This window comes from Dichotomopilus funicola (assembly GCF_033296635.1).
Source record: "Dichotomopilus funicola strain CBS 141.50 unplaced genomic scaffold C8A04scaffold_68, whole genome shotgun sequence".
NCBI classification, from domain to species: domain Eukaryota; kingdom Fungi; phylum Ascomycota; class Sordariomycetes; order Sordariales; family Chaetomiaceae; genus Dichotomopilus; species Dichotomopilus funicola.
In genome coordinates, this window is record NW_026944089.1 from 103,216 (window position 1) to 117,323 (window position 14,108).

The following is a 14,108-nucleotide window of genomic DNA, read 5'->3' on the forward strand; positions in this document are numbered from 1 at the left end:
CGCGACACGTCGTTGCCGCACCCGTCGATCTCGCCCCAACGACCGCCCAACTCTTCACACGCTACACGGTCGCCTACACCTATCGCGCATCGCTTTTCGCTCCGCCACGGCTGCCGCTGACGTCGCCAAAGTTTTTGTTGTCCGTCCCGTCCCGTTGGGACCGTCGCATTACCCGCGACTGGTCATCTGCACCCTCACGTCTCGCGACTTTGTCCCATACACAACCCTCTGAACAACAAGCAAACGCCACAACCACAATCATCTTTCGCTTCGAAGATTGTGGGCATCCGACGCTCCCGGGCGATTACGCGACCCTTATTTTTTGGATCGCGCATTTCCCGCATCCCAACACACGGCTAAACCTCGCATCGCACTGTTGCACCACTTCTCCGTCCGCACTTGTATGCGGTAGACCAGACGACGTTGGGATCCATATCCACCCGGTGGAAAATCGGGAGCTTTGGAGATGATGGCAAGTATGGGTCCAGGCTTTTCGCCGCATCCGGGCGGGATGCAGCAGCACCCGGGCGCGCCCCCGGGCCATCCCATGGCCCAAGGCATGGCGCACAACCCGAGCCAGCCCGGCACCGCGCCGGGAAGCATGCCTCACCAGCTCGTGGGACATATGGGCGTCTCTGGGCCGGGCCCTCAAATGAACGCGGGCGCTCTCATGGGAAGCATGGGGCCGGGGAACCCGAACGCACATGTGGCCGCCATGCAGCACCTAAACCCTGCGCAGGTTCAGCAGATGTTTCACCACCCGCAGATGGGCCAAATGTGTAAGTTCTAGTGTGATGGCTCGACTGTGTTTCACTATCCCGATTTCTAGGTGGGACGCTGACCATGATACCTATCTAGACGCCGCAAATAATCAACAGCTCCAACAGCAAAGGCTGCAGCAATTGCAACACCAGCAGCAAACACGCTCTGCTCTAATGGCCGGACATGGCGTTGGATACCCAAACATGGGCCAAAACCCCATGGGTCTCCCAATAAACCAGATGACCCCTGCCCAGGCTGCTCAGATGGCGGCTATGGGCAGGAGGATGCCGGTAGCTTCCCCTCTTCACCTCCAACAAGCACATCTAGCTCAACAGCAACAGGGTCAACCTATGAACGTAAGACAACCTGATTGATTTTTGTGTAGAGACCTTTTTTGGTCTGCGATGAAAACCTGTAGGTATCAACTGGTGGGCGTTTGTGCTAACGAACCGTTTTTTTCTTCTGTAGACCAACATGCTGGCTCACCAGATCGCGATGCAACAGCAGCAACAGATTCAGATGGGACAGCAAGGAGGGAACCCCAACCAACACCCGATGAATCCGCAGCACATGAGCCTTCAACACGCGCAAATGGCCGCGATACAGGCCCAGCAGCAAGCACAGCAGCAGCAACAGGCCCAGCAACAAGCCGCCCAACAAGCTGCGCAGGCTCAACAGGCCCAGCAGCAACAACAACAAGCCTCGGGGCAACCCCAGCAACAGACGCCCCAGCAACAACCTCAACCTCAACCACAGCAACAGCCACCGCAACAGCAGCAACAACCCCAGCCGCAACCGCAACCACAACAGCAACAACAGCCCCAGCAAGGCCAACAACAACCGCAACAGCCACCCGGGTCGCAGCCCGGACAGCCTAGCGGGGGTGCGTCGACACCAGCACCAACACCGGGTCCTCCTGGCCACACACCTCAGCCCAACCCCCAGCAGCAACCCCAGGCTCCGCCCCCGCAAACTCCCCAGGTTACGCAGCCACAACAAGCGCAGTTGGTCGCTCAGATGCAAGCGCACGCGCAGCAGCAGCACGCGGCCAACATGGCAAATCTCGCACAGCAAAGGAACAACTCGATGAACCTGAAGGGGATTTATCTGCTGAAGCTGATGCAATTCGGCGAGCATCTCAACGGGTTTTCGGTAGGTTCACAGTCCCCCCTATATCCGCACGCTTTCCTCCCTCCTCCCTTTGGCTAATCTTGTTTGTAGGGTTCGAAGGGCCGGGATGACCTGGCATACTGGAACGATTTTGTCCAGAAATTCTTCTCCCAGAAGGGTGTCTTTAAGCACTCGATTCTGGTCCGGGATGGTGATGAACAGACCCAGCACAAGAGCTACGAGATTGCGTACCCCGCGATTGCGCGGTACTTCCACACGCATTTTGACAGTGGCGTCAAGTCGATGCAACTGATCATGGACAAGGGCACCACCGACAAGACGATGCCCAATGACTGCCACATGATCTGGAACGACAAGGCTAGCTTAGTTTACTGGTTTGAAGACGGTGCACACGTGAGTTCTCTGCCTTTCAAAAGCTGCGGTGGGCTATTTGCTAACAACGTATGCAGTTGGTCGCGACGGGCAATCTCCGTGTTTACTTTGACAGTGAGCAGAAGTTTGACATATTCGAGTTTGAAACCACTGGCCACGAAGAGTATGTCTCGAGAAAGCTGGTCATCCAAGCTGCCAGACCCTCCCACAACTGGGTCAAGGAATGGCGCAATCTCAACGGGCAGGATCCCAAACAGTCCCCAGAGATGAGCAAGAAGACCAAGACGAAAATGGCCAAGGCACCTTCCGGCCCACCTCCCGACATTGAGCTTCCTCATTCGGTTGTGAAAAGCGGCATGGGCATCACGGAAGCTGTGTATCAGTTCCTTGAGGTAACACCCGCCGCGGAAAAGCCACCTTTTGTGGGACATAAATTTACTAATTTCGCGTAGATGGTTGAAATCATGGGTCAGATGAACCCGTTGTTTGGATTCTATCACACCCATCCCGGGCTAGCACCCTACAACGCACTCGACCAATACCTCAGCCAAGTCAACGCCTCGGCGCAAGCACAGGTCATGAACGGTCAGCCCATGCCGCAAGGCGGGCCAAGGACACCCAGTTTCGGCCAGTTCCCGGTCGGCGCCAGCCCCGCCATGGCCAACTCCATGCTCCCGGGCTCTCCTCACATCGTCGGCAGCCCGGTCCCCGTGCAGATGACGGCCCCCATGATGCAGCTTCAGGCCAGCCAGCAGGGTACCAACTCCAGCGGGCCGAGTGCCAACACCTCACCGGCACAGAACAGCAACAAACGGCGACGGCCATCGACGGTGAAAGCGGAAGAGGATACACCGGCATCTGCGCCGACCCCGGTACCTATCGGCACTCCGCAGCTGAACGGCGTGCAGATTAAGGGCAAACCGGCCACCCCACGCATGCCAAAGCGGCACAAGGCCGGAAACAACCCCGGGTAAGAAGGCTGGGGTGAACCGCTTTGGGCTCGCCGGGGACATGCGCCGCTTTTTATGGCGCCGTCGTCGTCACTGGGCGATTTTTTCCGTTCTCATTGGCGTGATATGTGAATGTGTGTATTGACTGAAAATTGGGGAGAGAGAGAGAGAGATGGTAGAAAGTTCCCTCGGCCAGCCGGCGAGGGTTTCAACGGGACAACGACCTACGCAACGCGCACCATGTCTGTCTTTTGGGTACATACCATATGGTTTTGGAGCATCCTCAAGTCCATCGCATAGGGACGCTACCGGATTGCACGTACACTGTTTGATTGGCCTGTGGTATACTATTATTTTTTGTTTTGGGGGAAGGGAGGGAGGGAAGGTGTTGGTTTATGCGCGCGCACCCCTTTTTATGTTCTCGTCGTCGCTGTTTTTTCTTCTCTCCATTGTGGCGTTGGGAACCAGGGAACTCTAATACCGTGTGTGGCTTTGGAACGTGTTTTTTTTGTTGTTATTGTTTCGGACATTGACTCGGAGAATATGTGATACTTGGTTGTTTTTAGTTTTTTTGGTTGTTAGTTGTTTCATTGTTGGAGTGAAGAGAGAGAGCACTGGGGGGAAGGGGGTAGGGGGGGGGGATGTTCTAAAAACTAAGGCGTCTTCAGTTGCTCTCGCGTGTTAGCGAAGATGGCACACACACAGACAATGTTTATATTATATTTCTGCTCGATTGACATCGTCTCTTTTGAGTTCTGGGGTTTTCTCGGTGTATTTCCATGTACTTTGTCGGCATTTGTATTTTGGGGGTGTCAGTTTCCATATCAGGTACACATACCCAAGATCGTGACAGCCATGGTACCTTAACCTGTGGGTTCCTCTAATATCGTGAGTTGTAGTTTGTGAGAGAGTATTCCAGTTAGCGGTATTGTCGTCTGGAATACCAAGTACCATGTGACGCTACGTGCAACTCTCAGGTAGTCAGGTTACCTGATAATCTTTTTATTATAAATTCGCTGCTCAATAACTTGCAAACCTGCCATCCGTGTAACTGAGAACTTTAACGACACATCTTGACTAGCAAGCTTCTCTTTTTTCCTCCGCCATTTAATGATTAGGCCTTTTCTGTCTTTCTCCCAGCCTTATTGTCTAACCAGATGCTGTTGCTCGATTTTGCCTGCTGGGCCCCTGCAGCACAGAAGATCATCTGCAAGGAACGCCCCGCGGGATCTCACGGCGGTCCCTTGCCGAGCCAAGACCGACGAATCCCGGTCAGACGGACCTTTTTGATGCTTCCGTTTCCGCTTCCCGGCTCCTGTCCCGGAGCTTTGTGATTTTGACTTTCAAGATTCCCCTTCGGCTCTGTGTTAACACTTGACGCAATCGGCCCTTCCATGAGCGGGTCGTGTGGATTGCCGAAGGATAAGCTGGGGAGCCCGTCGAGTTCTTGCAGAGCTCGAAGAAACTCAGCCCGAAGCTCGGAGGCCAGCTTGCGCTGCGCGTTTCCTCGCACCACCTCGACCTTCACGGGCCACGATTTCACCCCAACTTGAGACAACCACAATGGCTTTCCGGCGGCCAGCCTTTCGCCTTCTCGGCCAATGCAAGTCACGGGGCCAATTGAGCGGTCCACGGCCCCTCAGGGCCAATACAGCGCCCCGAAGGGCTGCTTCGACCTTCCCCGGGGCCGATGCTTCCAGTCGGACTTCCGCGCCGCTACGGATCTTAGGCTGGGCTGCCTTGGGTCTCGCGGTGGCGGCGCCGCTAACTTACAAGATGGTACGCCTTCTCCGGACCTGCTACATGCTGCTGGCTTTCAAATGCGATCTGGGCCGCTAACGAGAAGCTCTCCAGGCGATCGATGAACCCCTCAAGATGGACAGCCCGACCCTTGCCCAACGCGACCAGCAATTAAAGACCGAACAAGGAGTATCCGATACGTCGCCGATGCGCCTCCGCATGGAGAAATTCGTCAAGGAGCAACAAAAAGCCATCGTAAAGGCCCTGGAAGAGGCGGACGGCACACGGTTCCGGGTCGACGAGTGGCAGCGCAAGGAAGGAGGGGGCGGCATCACATGCGTTCTGCAAGACGGCAAGGTCTTTGAAAAGGCCGGCGTCGGCGTTAGTGTAGTCTACGGCACCTTGCCGAAGCCGGCTATTTTGAAGATGCGTGCCAACCACAAGAACATCGCGGCCGAGGACCAGATCCCGGACAGCTTGGAGTTCTTCGCTGCTGGGGTGAGCCTGATCGTTCACCCCAAGAACCCCATGGCGCCGACCGTGCATCTCAATTACCGGTACTTTGAGACAGCTAACCCTGACGGGTCGTCCGGCGCGTGGTGGTTTGGTGGGGGCTGCGATCTGACGCCTAGTTACCTGTTCGACGAGGACGCGGTCCAGTTCCACCGGTCGTTGAAGGACGTGTGCGACAAGCACGACAAGGGATACTACCCGAGGTTTAAGAAGTGGTGCGACGAGTACTTTTACAACAAGCACCGCGGTGAGACCCGTGGCGTCGGCGGTATCTTCTTCGACGATCTTGACGAGACGGTCTCGGATCGTGAGAACCTGTTCGCGTTCGTTCAGGACTCGCTCAAGTCGTTTGTTCCGACGTATCTCCCGATCGTGGAAAAGCGGAAAGATATGCCGTTTACGGAGAAGGAGAAGGAGTGGCAGCAGATTCGCAGGGGGAAGTATGTTGAGTTCAACCTCGTGCACGACCGGGGGACGGCATTTGGGTTGAATACACCGGGTGCAAGGGTGGAGAGCATTCTGATGAGCTTGCCATTGACAGCGAGTTGGAAATATATGTATGAGCCGGAGCCGAAAAGCAGAGAGTCGAGGCTTGTGGAAGTGTTGCAAAATCCGAAGGAGTGGGTATAGACGGGGCGAAACGAACTGTAAATATGACAAAATGTGTAACGTAGCCATGGACAACAAATGCTTCAAAATCGAACACAATTCATGATAGGCTCGAGGGGTGTTGTGACTTTATTTTCTGAGGGTAAGTGCCGCGGGACAACGACAACTACCATCCCACGAATTGCGCATAGTTATTCATCCTTCTCTTCCTAAAACAACAAAAACATACACAAACAACTCAGACCAAATAATTACCCCCCACAACACCAACACCATGCAACCGGCTTCCGAAACAGATCCTCTCCCAACCCCACGTACATTCCTCACCTCCCTCATCAACGCCATCTCCGCCATCCCCTTAACGCCCGCATCCGACCCACAACTTCACCCACCACAACCAGCATCATCGCCATCACCACCCTCATCAACCCCCCCACCAATCCCATCCACCCTCCCCCCAAAACCAAAGCCCAACCCCAACCAGCAAAGACCATTAAACTCCGAAAAAGAACAATCCTCCAGCAACAACAACAACAACAACAACAACAACCCCCTCCACCGCGTCCCACCCGCCTCTCGCCCACTTATCACCACATTACATGTTCTATTCCCGGGATTGGTGCTGCCGGCGCTGGGTTTGTTGGAGAGGGGATTTGTGGCGCGGGTTAGTGTTGATGTTGAGGAGGGCGCTAGTGGCTTGAGGAGTGGGGTGGGAGTTGGTAGGACGAAGGACGGGGGTGAGGCTGGAGAGCGCGATGGGAGGGATGGGAAGGGGAATGAGGATGAGGATGGGGGAGATGGGGATGGGGATGGTAACGGAGACGATGTTAGGTCAGCCGAAGCCGAGGTCCCAACCCCGGCCACGACGAAGCCAAAGGTGAAGCCTAACCCGACCAGGGAGAGTAACGCCATAACACCTCCCTCCTTCTACCTCGTCCAATCGGCCGCAGCAGCCGAGGCCGCACGCGAAAGATGGCGACGACGACGGTACGGAGGAGGTGGAGGTGGAGCTGGCGGGGGTGGTGCGGATGAGGGAGATGGGGAAGAAACAAACGGGGCGATGGGGACGACGGAAGCGAAGGTGTATATTGTCCGGCTGGAGGCGTGGCATTGCACGTGTGCTGCTTTTGCATTCTCTTCGGTTCAAGATGGGGGGGAATGGGATGAGGAGGAGCAAGATGAACAGGGCAAAGGTAAAGGGTTTGGGGAAGTTGATGAGCCTAAGCCTGCGGGTGCTGAGAGATCACAAGGGAAATGGTCGTTTGGGGGACTAAGTTTGGATGGGCTAGAGCCTGGGCTGGGAAATGGTGTTTCGGTATGTAAGCATCTGCTCGCGTGTGTACTGGCGGACAGGTGGAGAGAAGCGTTGGGGAAGTACGTGGTTGAGCGGAAGATGAGAAGGGAAGAGGTGGCGGGAATTGTTGCAGATGTGTAAGAGGGCGGGTTCACTCTAACAGCGGCAATGGACAATGGCATAGCATCGAGACATTTTTGCTGCCCTGGCAGAGACATATCTCATACAATCGTGTATGCTTGAGTAGCCCCATCCGTCCTCTATCTAGCCCTATTTCTTCTTATCCTTAGACCCCTCCTTCTCTTTGTCACCACCCCCTTCCTTGGAGTCGCCGTTGACCGCGGGACTCCCCTCCTTCTTGTCTCCTTCCTTGCCACCGTTCTCAATCTCCTTCTTGGCCGCCTCCTTCTCCTCTTGCTGCTGCCGATTCTGGATCTTGTTCTCAATAAGGTCGTGGAACGCAGTGATCGCCCGGATCAGACTGCTCAGGTAAATAGCCATGAGCTGGTCGTTGGTCTTGACGCTCATCGCGTAGTTGAGTTCCGTGTCATTCTTACCGCCAGTCGTCGCGGCGCCGGGTTTCGGTGTTGAGAGGTTCGGGAGAAGGTTGAACACGTCCTGGAGATTACCCAAGATCGCGTGGTTCACCGGGAGCTGCCCGTCGAGGACCTTTTGCAGGTATGTTTGGATGTCGCGGAGGCGCAGGTGGAGGCCCTGTAGGGATTGGAGTTGGTTGGTGACACGGGTCGAGAGGGTGCCGACTGCTACGTCGCGGATGTCGCGCAGGAGGTGCTCAACACCGATCTCCTCGGCCTCTTCGGCTTCGATAATCGTTGGGGTGTGGACAAAGGTCTTGGAAGTAGTAGTTCCGTCCTATTTCAAACGTTCGAGTTAGCGGGGTTCGCCCACGGCATAGCAGCTCAAATCCCCGCGAGCACATACGTCCTTAATTTCCTCCACGGCAAAATATGCATCTGTTGGCACGCCTGACTCTTTCGGTTGAACGTCAATGATGACTAGCAGCGGGTTCGGTGTGTAGCGCTTGAGAAGCTCGTTGATCTCGAGATCGGAAGCCCGCAGCTTTGGGCCGGAGTGGTACCATCCTATTAACTTCTCGCGTGCATTGACCTTCTTGAACATGTCGTTCATCGACTCGACATAGTTGTGGTCCAAGAACCAGACTGACGGGTCCTTGTCGTCCTCCTCGAAGGGTACTGTGCGGTAGAGGAGCTCTGGTCAGCAAGGCGACCATTTACTGGAAGTTCCCTTAGCATGAGTTGTAATCTAGCGTACCTGCAAAGCTGTTGGACACCCGCACATTTGTGCCATCATTTGACCCTAATAGTACGCCTACTACGCGCTTGGTTTTGCTCTTGTAGGCTTCTGTGCGGTTGTAGTGGTCGACAACGGAAAGCAGCACTAGCGGGGCAACCGAGACGTTGCGCTGTACGAGCGACAGCGTCTCTGCGGTTGTGGCTGGCATGGCGAAAAAAACCGATATCTTGCGAGAAGGAGTATCAAATAGTCGGGATCGTCGGGGTCGTCGGAAATATTCGTCGTGGGTTGTGGTTATGCGGTCCGGAATCGTGTGTTTTTTTGGGAGCTGTGTTTGGCGCTGGTGCTTGCTTGCGGCTGGTCGTCGTCACGCAGTTCGCTGCCTCGCCAGTTCAAGGTCAGTACCCAATCAGGCTAGCTCGGGATTGTCAAGGTGTTGGGCCGCTCGCTGGTGGGGTGCTTGGCACAAGGCTGGCTGTCGGGCGAGCTCCCTGCAAAACCAAGCACTGAGGCGCTTGGACCACTTTCTTGAGGAACTCTGCGGCTCTGACCTGCTGCTTTCAGAAGGTCGACTGCAGCCAATCGGCCGTGGTGAGCTGCCTGTTTCGGCACTCCTGCATGCTTCCCGCAGTGCCTGCGGCAGTGGTTCTGGGCGGACCAGGTCCCTGTAAAACGAGGGGTGGCCGCTGGCGCAAACCGGTACAAGAATGAATCGAATCCTTTTGCCACCCAACATCCATTCAAGCCGCGCATCATCGCTTTCTCATCTATCCTCTCAAAAGAAAACCAACAACGTCACGACACTACCAACTTCAATAAACGACATCGTTCAGCTCACCGCCGACCCCCGCAACCATGAAGGTATTTTCGTTCGTCATTGCCGCGCTCACACTCGCCGCTGGCGTCAGCGCCGTCGGCATCCAGAAGTCCGTCCTCTTCACCTACCCTCGCGAGACACCCGACTGGGTTGTGGACCAAGCCAAGAAGGCCATCGAGGAAGCCGGCGGTCTCATCACCCACGAGTATACCCTGATCAAGTACGCCTACCAGCTTTTTCGGTCTGCGTCTCATCACGTGCTAACGATTTGAACTAGGGGTTTTGCGGCCAAGGTTGGTGACAAAGCCATCGGGACCGTTTCAGCGATGGGGGAGCAATACAAGGTGCTCGTTGAGGAGGACCAGGAGGTTCACATCGCATAGATGTGCGCCGCGCCAGCTCTGATGACGGGATTAAGCCCCCGAATGCAATGAATATGACGACAAACGGCAGCTCCAGCCTTCGCCGGTGGTTATGAGGATGGAACGGTCTACGGGATGCGCGCGGGATGATTTTGGATGGGGGGTTGACTTGTTACTTGGCCGTTACTTGCGCGGTTGAAGATTGGTGCCTTGGCGTTATGGAGTGGTTATATTATGGGCGATGATCACGTCGCTTGATGATGGTCGGTTGGTTATGAACGTTAGCGTGTGTTGTCTTGGGGGAAAGGCTTTGGTTGTGTAAGCTCGAGGCTGCGGCACGAAGGTTTCGACCTATCCGCCACCCCCGAAATTTCAGCATCGAGATTAAGTTAGTAGCTTCTAGGCTGCTTCCATACAGCTACCGACACAGAGATCTCGTCGTGTACAGCGCCCTAGCCCGTCTCAAGGCGGGCGGCTCTCATTTATGCATGACGGCGCGGCTTTGCACCAAGCCCTTGCCCACTCCCGAGCCAATCGAACGGCCGTGGAGCTCCCGCAGGGGTTGCCCATGCACCCTGTGGGACCCCAGCAAACGCCCCCAGAATCACTGAAAACCATCCTCAACAATGCCTTTCTCGAGAATGGACAGGCCAGCACAATGATGAAACACGGGAACCCAGGCTGAGGCAAGATTTCCAGAATATCGCTTTGGAGTCTTCGTTGACGTTTTGAGCCCGCGCAATGGGTTTTGTCGAATAAAATCACCCCGCAGCTGCCCACGTTACCGGTTTCACATCATTCCACTTGTACGAATACCTTGGGGTTCACTTTCCCTCAGGGTTCTCCAGCTTCTCCAGCTTCTCACATCTTCCGATCTAATAGACACCACCTCTCGAGTCCATATCCCCCCGGTGTTTTCGAACTAGCACTCTTCAAGCACTCGTATAGCGAACCGCACGGCCACCGAGCCGAATCTACCCCAAATCCCGGATAAACGATCTCATTCCCACCACCCCAAGTAGACCGACCATGGCGCAATATAGTGCCCTCACGCAGGCAGCGCTCTTAAAATGGGCCAACACGTTTGACACGCGCCACAAGGCCGAGACGCTACAGGACCTGCGCGACGGCATCATCCTCGGTCAGATTCTCGAACAGATGCTTTCCCCCGAGTTCCACTCCTCCAGTCTCGTCCTCACCCCGCAATCCGAACATGATCACCGCCAAAACCTCGAGACGGTCTACCGCGGCCTCGCCCGTTTCCTGCGCTCCGACAACCCCCTTCTTGCCCCGTCACCATCCGAGTTCCGTGCCATCGCCGAAAACCCGACCGATAATGCCCTGTGCGAGTTCCTCTCCGCTTTCCTCACCGCCGCGTGCATGGGCTCGCTCTCGAGGACCTACGTCCCTAAGATCCTCACCCTCGACAGCCAGACTCAAGGGGAGATTGCCAAAATCATCAACCAGAAGACGGAGCTACGCCAGGGGAGAGAGGAGAAGGCCGAGGCAGAGCCGCAACCGGGCGATGTGGACACCGACGTCGATATCCATGCGTTCCGGGACCCGGAGCTGATGGCCGAGGAGCTAGAACAGATGAAAAACAAGGTTGATGTGGTCAAGAAACAAAATGCCGACCTGCAGTCGCGCCTAGATAAGCTCCTCGGCACGCGTGAGGCTATGCTCACCGACCTACGGCTGGCCCAAGACGAACTCACGACGCTTAAGCGGGCTAGGGGCTCCGATGCCTCCTCCGCGATCAAGGACCTCCGGAACGAGATCCGCGAAAAGATGACCGAGATTGACCGCCTGGAGGATCTGCTCGAGAAAGAGACCCATCGGTCGACAAGATATGAAAAGGAGAATGAGGCACTACGCGGCAAGGCAGAGCGGTTGAAAGATCTCGAGGACAAAGTCACCGTGTTGGAGCATGAGACGAAGCAACAGCAGCAGCTGATCAAAAGTCTGGAAAATTACAAGAAGAAAGCCCAAGACCTTACCGTGATCCAGCAGCGGAACCGTGCCTTGGACGAACAGATCCTCCAACTCGAACAGGACCTCAGGAGTTTCGACGAGGTGAAGGCGCAGAATAGGAAGCTGCAGAAGGAAGTCGACGAGAAAATCAGGGTCTTGACTAGCAACGAGCAGGAGATCATCTACACACTCCAGTCCAAGAATGTCTTGCAAGATGCCAACGAAGAGCTTAAGAGGAGGGTCGAGTACCTCGAGTCAAGACGACAGCTCGACGAAGGCACCATTCGAGAGCTCCAGGAACAGCTCCAGCTAGGCGACTTGCCCGAGCCAGGCTCCGAAAGCCCGGGCGCTTCGGGCGCGAAGTTCAGCCTCGAACAGGAGCTGGAGACCACAGCCGATCCGACGGTGGCCCTCCGGCTCGAGGTCCAGCGCCTCAAGGCGGAAAACAGCATGCTCCGGAATAACATGGCCGTGGCGTCTGAGAACGAGCGGCTCCGCAACGGGCTCGACAGCGCTAACCAAAAGGTCGAGCACTACCGCCTCCAATGCACCGAGGCGATGGAGAAGCAGGCCGTGGCTCAGGAGCAGCTCAATGCCCTGGTCGACCATGCCACAGGCGAAGCGTTAGTTCCCTCGTTTCCACTCTGTAATAAATCCAGCCACAGGTTTACTAATGCTTGCTATCTAGGGATCGTGCGTTTATCAACATGCGCCGGAACCTGATCGACACTACGCGGGATCTGGAACAGGCTCGCAAGCATCTTCAGGGGCTCGAGAGGGACGCCGCCGACCGCGAACGCGATCTCATCCGTTTCAAGGCAGACCGTATGTGGACATCACACTGGCCCCCAGCAGCTCACCCTCCTTCGCCCCACGAACCTTTACTAACTGCTGTGTTCTTCTAGTCGACGCCATTGGCCAGGAACAGACCGAGGCGCTGGCCGCGCTCAAGTCGTCCGACGAGCTCATCTCGGATTCCCTGCGCACCGAGCTCGAGGCCACGCGCAAGCAGCTCGCGCAGAAGCTGTTCGAGCTTGACGAGATGAAGGAGCAATTCATGGGCGTGCTCGTGTCGAAGGACAAAGTTCAACGGCGCTTAGACGATGCACTGGCGGCTCCTGGTGCGGGGCAGGGGTCGGCGGGCGAGGACTCTGCTTCTTCTGGGGCTCAGACGAAAGGGAAGAAGGAAGATGCAGAGAAGATTGAGAAGCTGAAGACGGCGCTGAAGCAGAAGATTGAGGTAAGCCGACCCCATCAACCAACTCGAACGTTGTTGTGTGTTGTGTGTGTGCTCGTTAACAAGGTAACGTAGCAACTCGAGAAGTCGGAGCAGGAAAAGTACGATTTGCAACGGCGGCTCAAGCTCGCAGAAAACGGTGGCGCACTCGCGGCCCACAAGGTACGTTTTTGCTCTGTTACATGCCTTGCCCGAGGCACGCTTAACATATGTATCTAACTTGCACACTCTAGGCTGCCACCGACCAGATCATTAAGAATCTACGACACGAGAACGCCATGATTACCACCGCTTGGTACGATATCACTAGCCGCCTGCAGAGCAACCACGTCGTCCTACAGCGCCGCCACGACGCGCCTAAGAGCTGGTTGGGTAAACAGCGACAAATGGTCAATGGTGAGCACCCCTTCTATTCTAGCATCCTTCCTATCCATTCCTTTCAGTGACGTTGGAAACCCCCCGTGCTAATGATTATTGTCTCTGCTCGAGTAGCTACATCAACACCGAGGAGGTAGTGGCTCCAGGAGTGTTAGCAGCAGCTTCTTTGTTCTCCCCCACAACAGCCACCACCACAACAACAAACACACCAAACCCCACAGCAGCATAAGCGGAATGTGCGTCTGCGCTCGCATGTCCAACGCACTCTCCCGCGTCTTCTCCCTCGGCGCACGCGACAGCAGTCCTGGCAGCAGCGCAGCGTCTTGATGGTGCTTTATCTTGTCTCGTCGTAGGCGGACGGCCTTGGTACAGCTGCTGCTGCTGCTGCTGCTGGTAATAGTAGTGGTCACAACATGGAGATGGGAATAGGGGAATGGGCCAGTGTTGCTCGAGGAGGAGTGGTTGGAGAAGGTTGGAAAGGAGCCGGTAGAGGTGATGGCGGTGATGGCGTGGTTTGGGATTTGTTGAGCATTGCGTGGACATGGGTTTCGGTTGTTGTCTGAGAGCGTGCTTGTTGCTGTGTCTTCGAGCCCCTTTTCAGTTCGACCGAGAATCAGGGCTCGGTTTGGTCTGGCATGGGGGCTGGAGATAGGCACGTACCGTGAGTGGGCTATTGGGTTGGGTTGCATCTGGGAAT

At 55.7% G+C, this 14,108-nt stretch overlaps 6 protein-coding genes across 6 annotated transcripts; 5 read left to right on the forward strand and 1 right to left on the reverse strand.

The window, feature by feature from the left end:
- Positions 1-478: 478 nt before the first annotated feature.
- Positions 479-3,239, forward strand: C8A04DRAFT_31561 (LIM-domain binding protein-domain-containing protein; the record flags this gene model as incomplete). Its single annotated transcript, XM_062781792.1, has 6 exons — positions 479-779; positions 859-1,118; positions 1,231-1,914; positions 1,984-2,286; positions 2,343-2,657; positions 2,718-3,239. The coding sequence occupies 6 exons, from the start codon at positions 479-481 to the stop codon at positions 3,237-3,239; spliced, it is 2,385 nt and encodes a 794-aa protein (XP_062634270.1).
- Positions 3,240-4,778: 1,539 nt separating this feature from the next.
- C8A04DRAFT_39531 (Coproporphyrinogen III oxidase) lies at positions 4,779-6,098 on the forward strand (the record flags this gene model as incomplete). The annotated part of the gene is made up of 2 exons (XM_062784625.1): positions 4,779-4,994; positions 5,070-6,098. 2 exons carry the CDS (start codon positions 4,779-4,781, stop codon positions 6,096-6,098), a joined length of 1,245 nt encoding a protein of 414 aa, XP_062634271.1.
- A 253-nt stretch (positions 6,099-6,351) lies between these two features.
- Positions 6,352-7,512, forward strand: C8A04DRAFT_31563 (uncharacterized protein; the record flags this gene model as incomplete). The annotated part of the gene is made up of 1 exon (XM_062781793.1): positions 6,352-7,512. One exon carries the CDS (start codon positions 6,352-6,354, stop codon positions 7,510-7,512), a length of 1,161 nt encoding a protein of 386 aa, XP_062634272.1.
- A 129-nt stretch (positions 7,513-7,641) lies between these two features.
- Positions 7,642-8,854, reverse strand: C8A04DRAFT_39533 (uncharacterized protein; the record flags this gene model as incomplete). Its single annotated transcript, XM_062784626.1, has 3 exons — positions 7,642-8,244; positions 8,314-8,585; positions 8,665-8,854. 3 exons carry the CDS (start codon positions 8,852-8,854, stop codon positions 7,642-7,644), a joined length of 1,065 nt encoding a protein of 354 aa, XP_062634273.1.
- A 647-nt stretch (positions 8,855-9,501) lies between these two features.
- Positions 9,502-9,846, forward strand: C8A04DRAFT_14534 (uncharacterized protein; the record flags this gene model as incomplete). The annotated part of the gene is made up of 2 exons (XM_062778139.1): positions 9,502-9,683; positions 9,741-9,846. The coding sequence occupies 2 exons, from the start codon at positions 9,502-9,504 to the stop codon at positions 9,844-9,846; spliced, it is 288 nt and encodes a 95-aa protein (XP_062634274.1).
- Positions 9,847-10,854: 1,008 nt separating this feature from the next.
- C8A04DRAFT_39535 (uncharacterized protein) lies at positions 10,855-13,548 on the forward strand (the record flags this gene model as incomplete). Its single annotated transcript, XM_062784627.1, has 6 exons — positions 10,855-12,419; positions 12,485-12,621; positions 12,702-13,036; positions 13,109-13,195; positions 13,267-13,429; positions 13,526-13,548. 6 exons carry the CDS (start codon positions 10,855-10,857, stop codon positions 13,546-13,548), a joined length of 2,310 nt encoding a protein of 769 aa, XP_062634275.1.
- Positions 13,549-14,108: the final 560 nt, after the last annotated feature.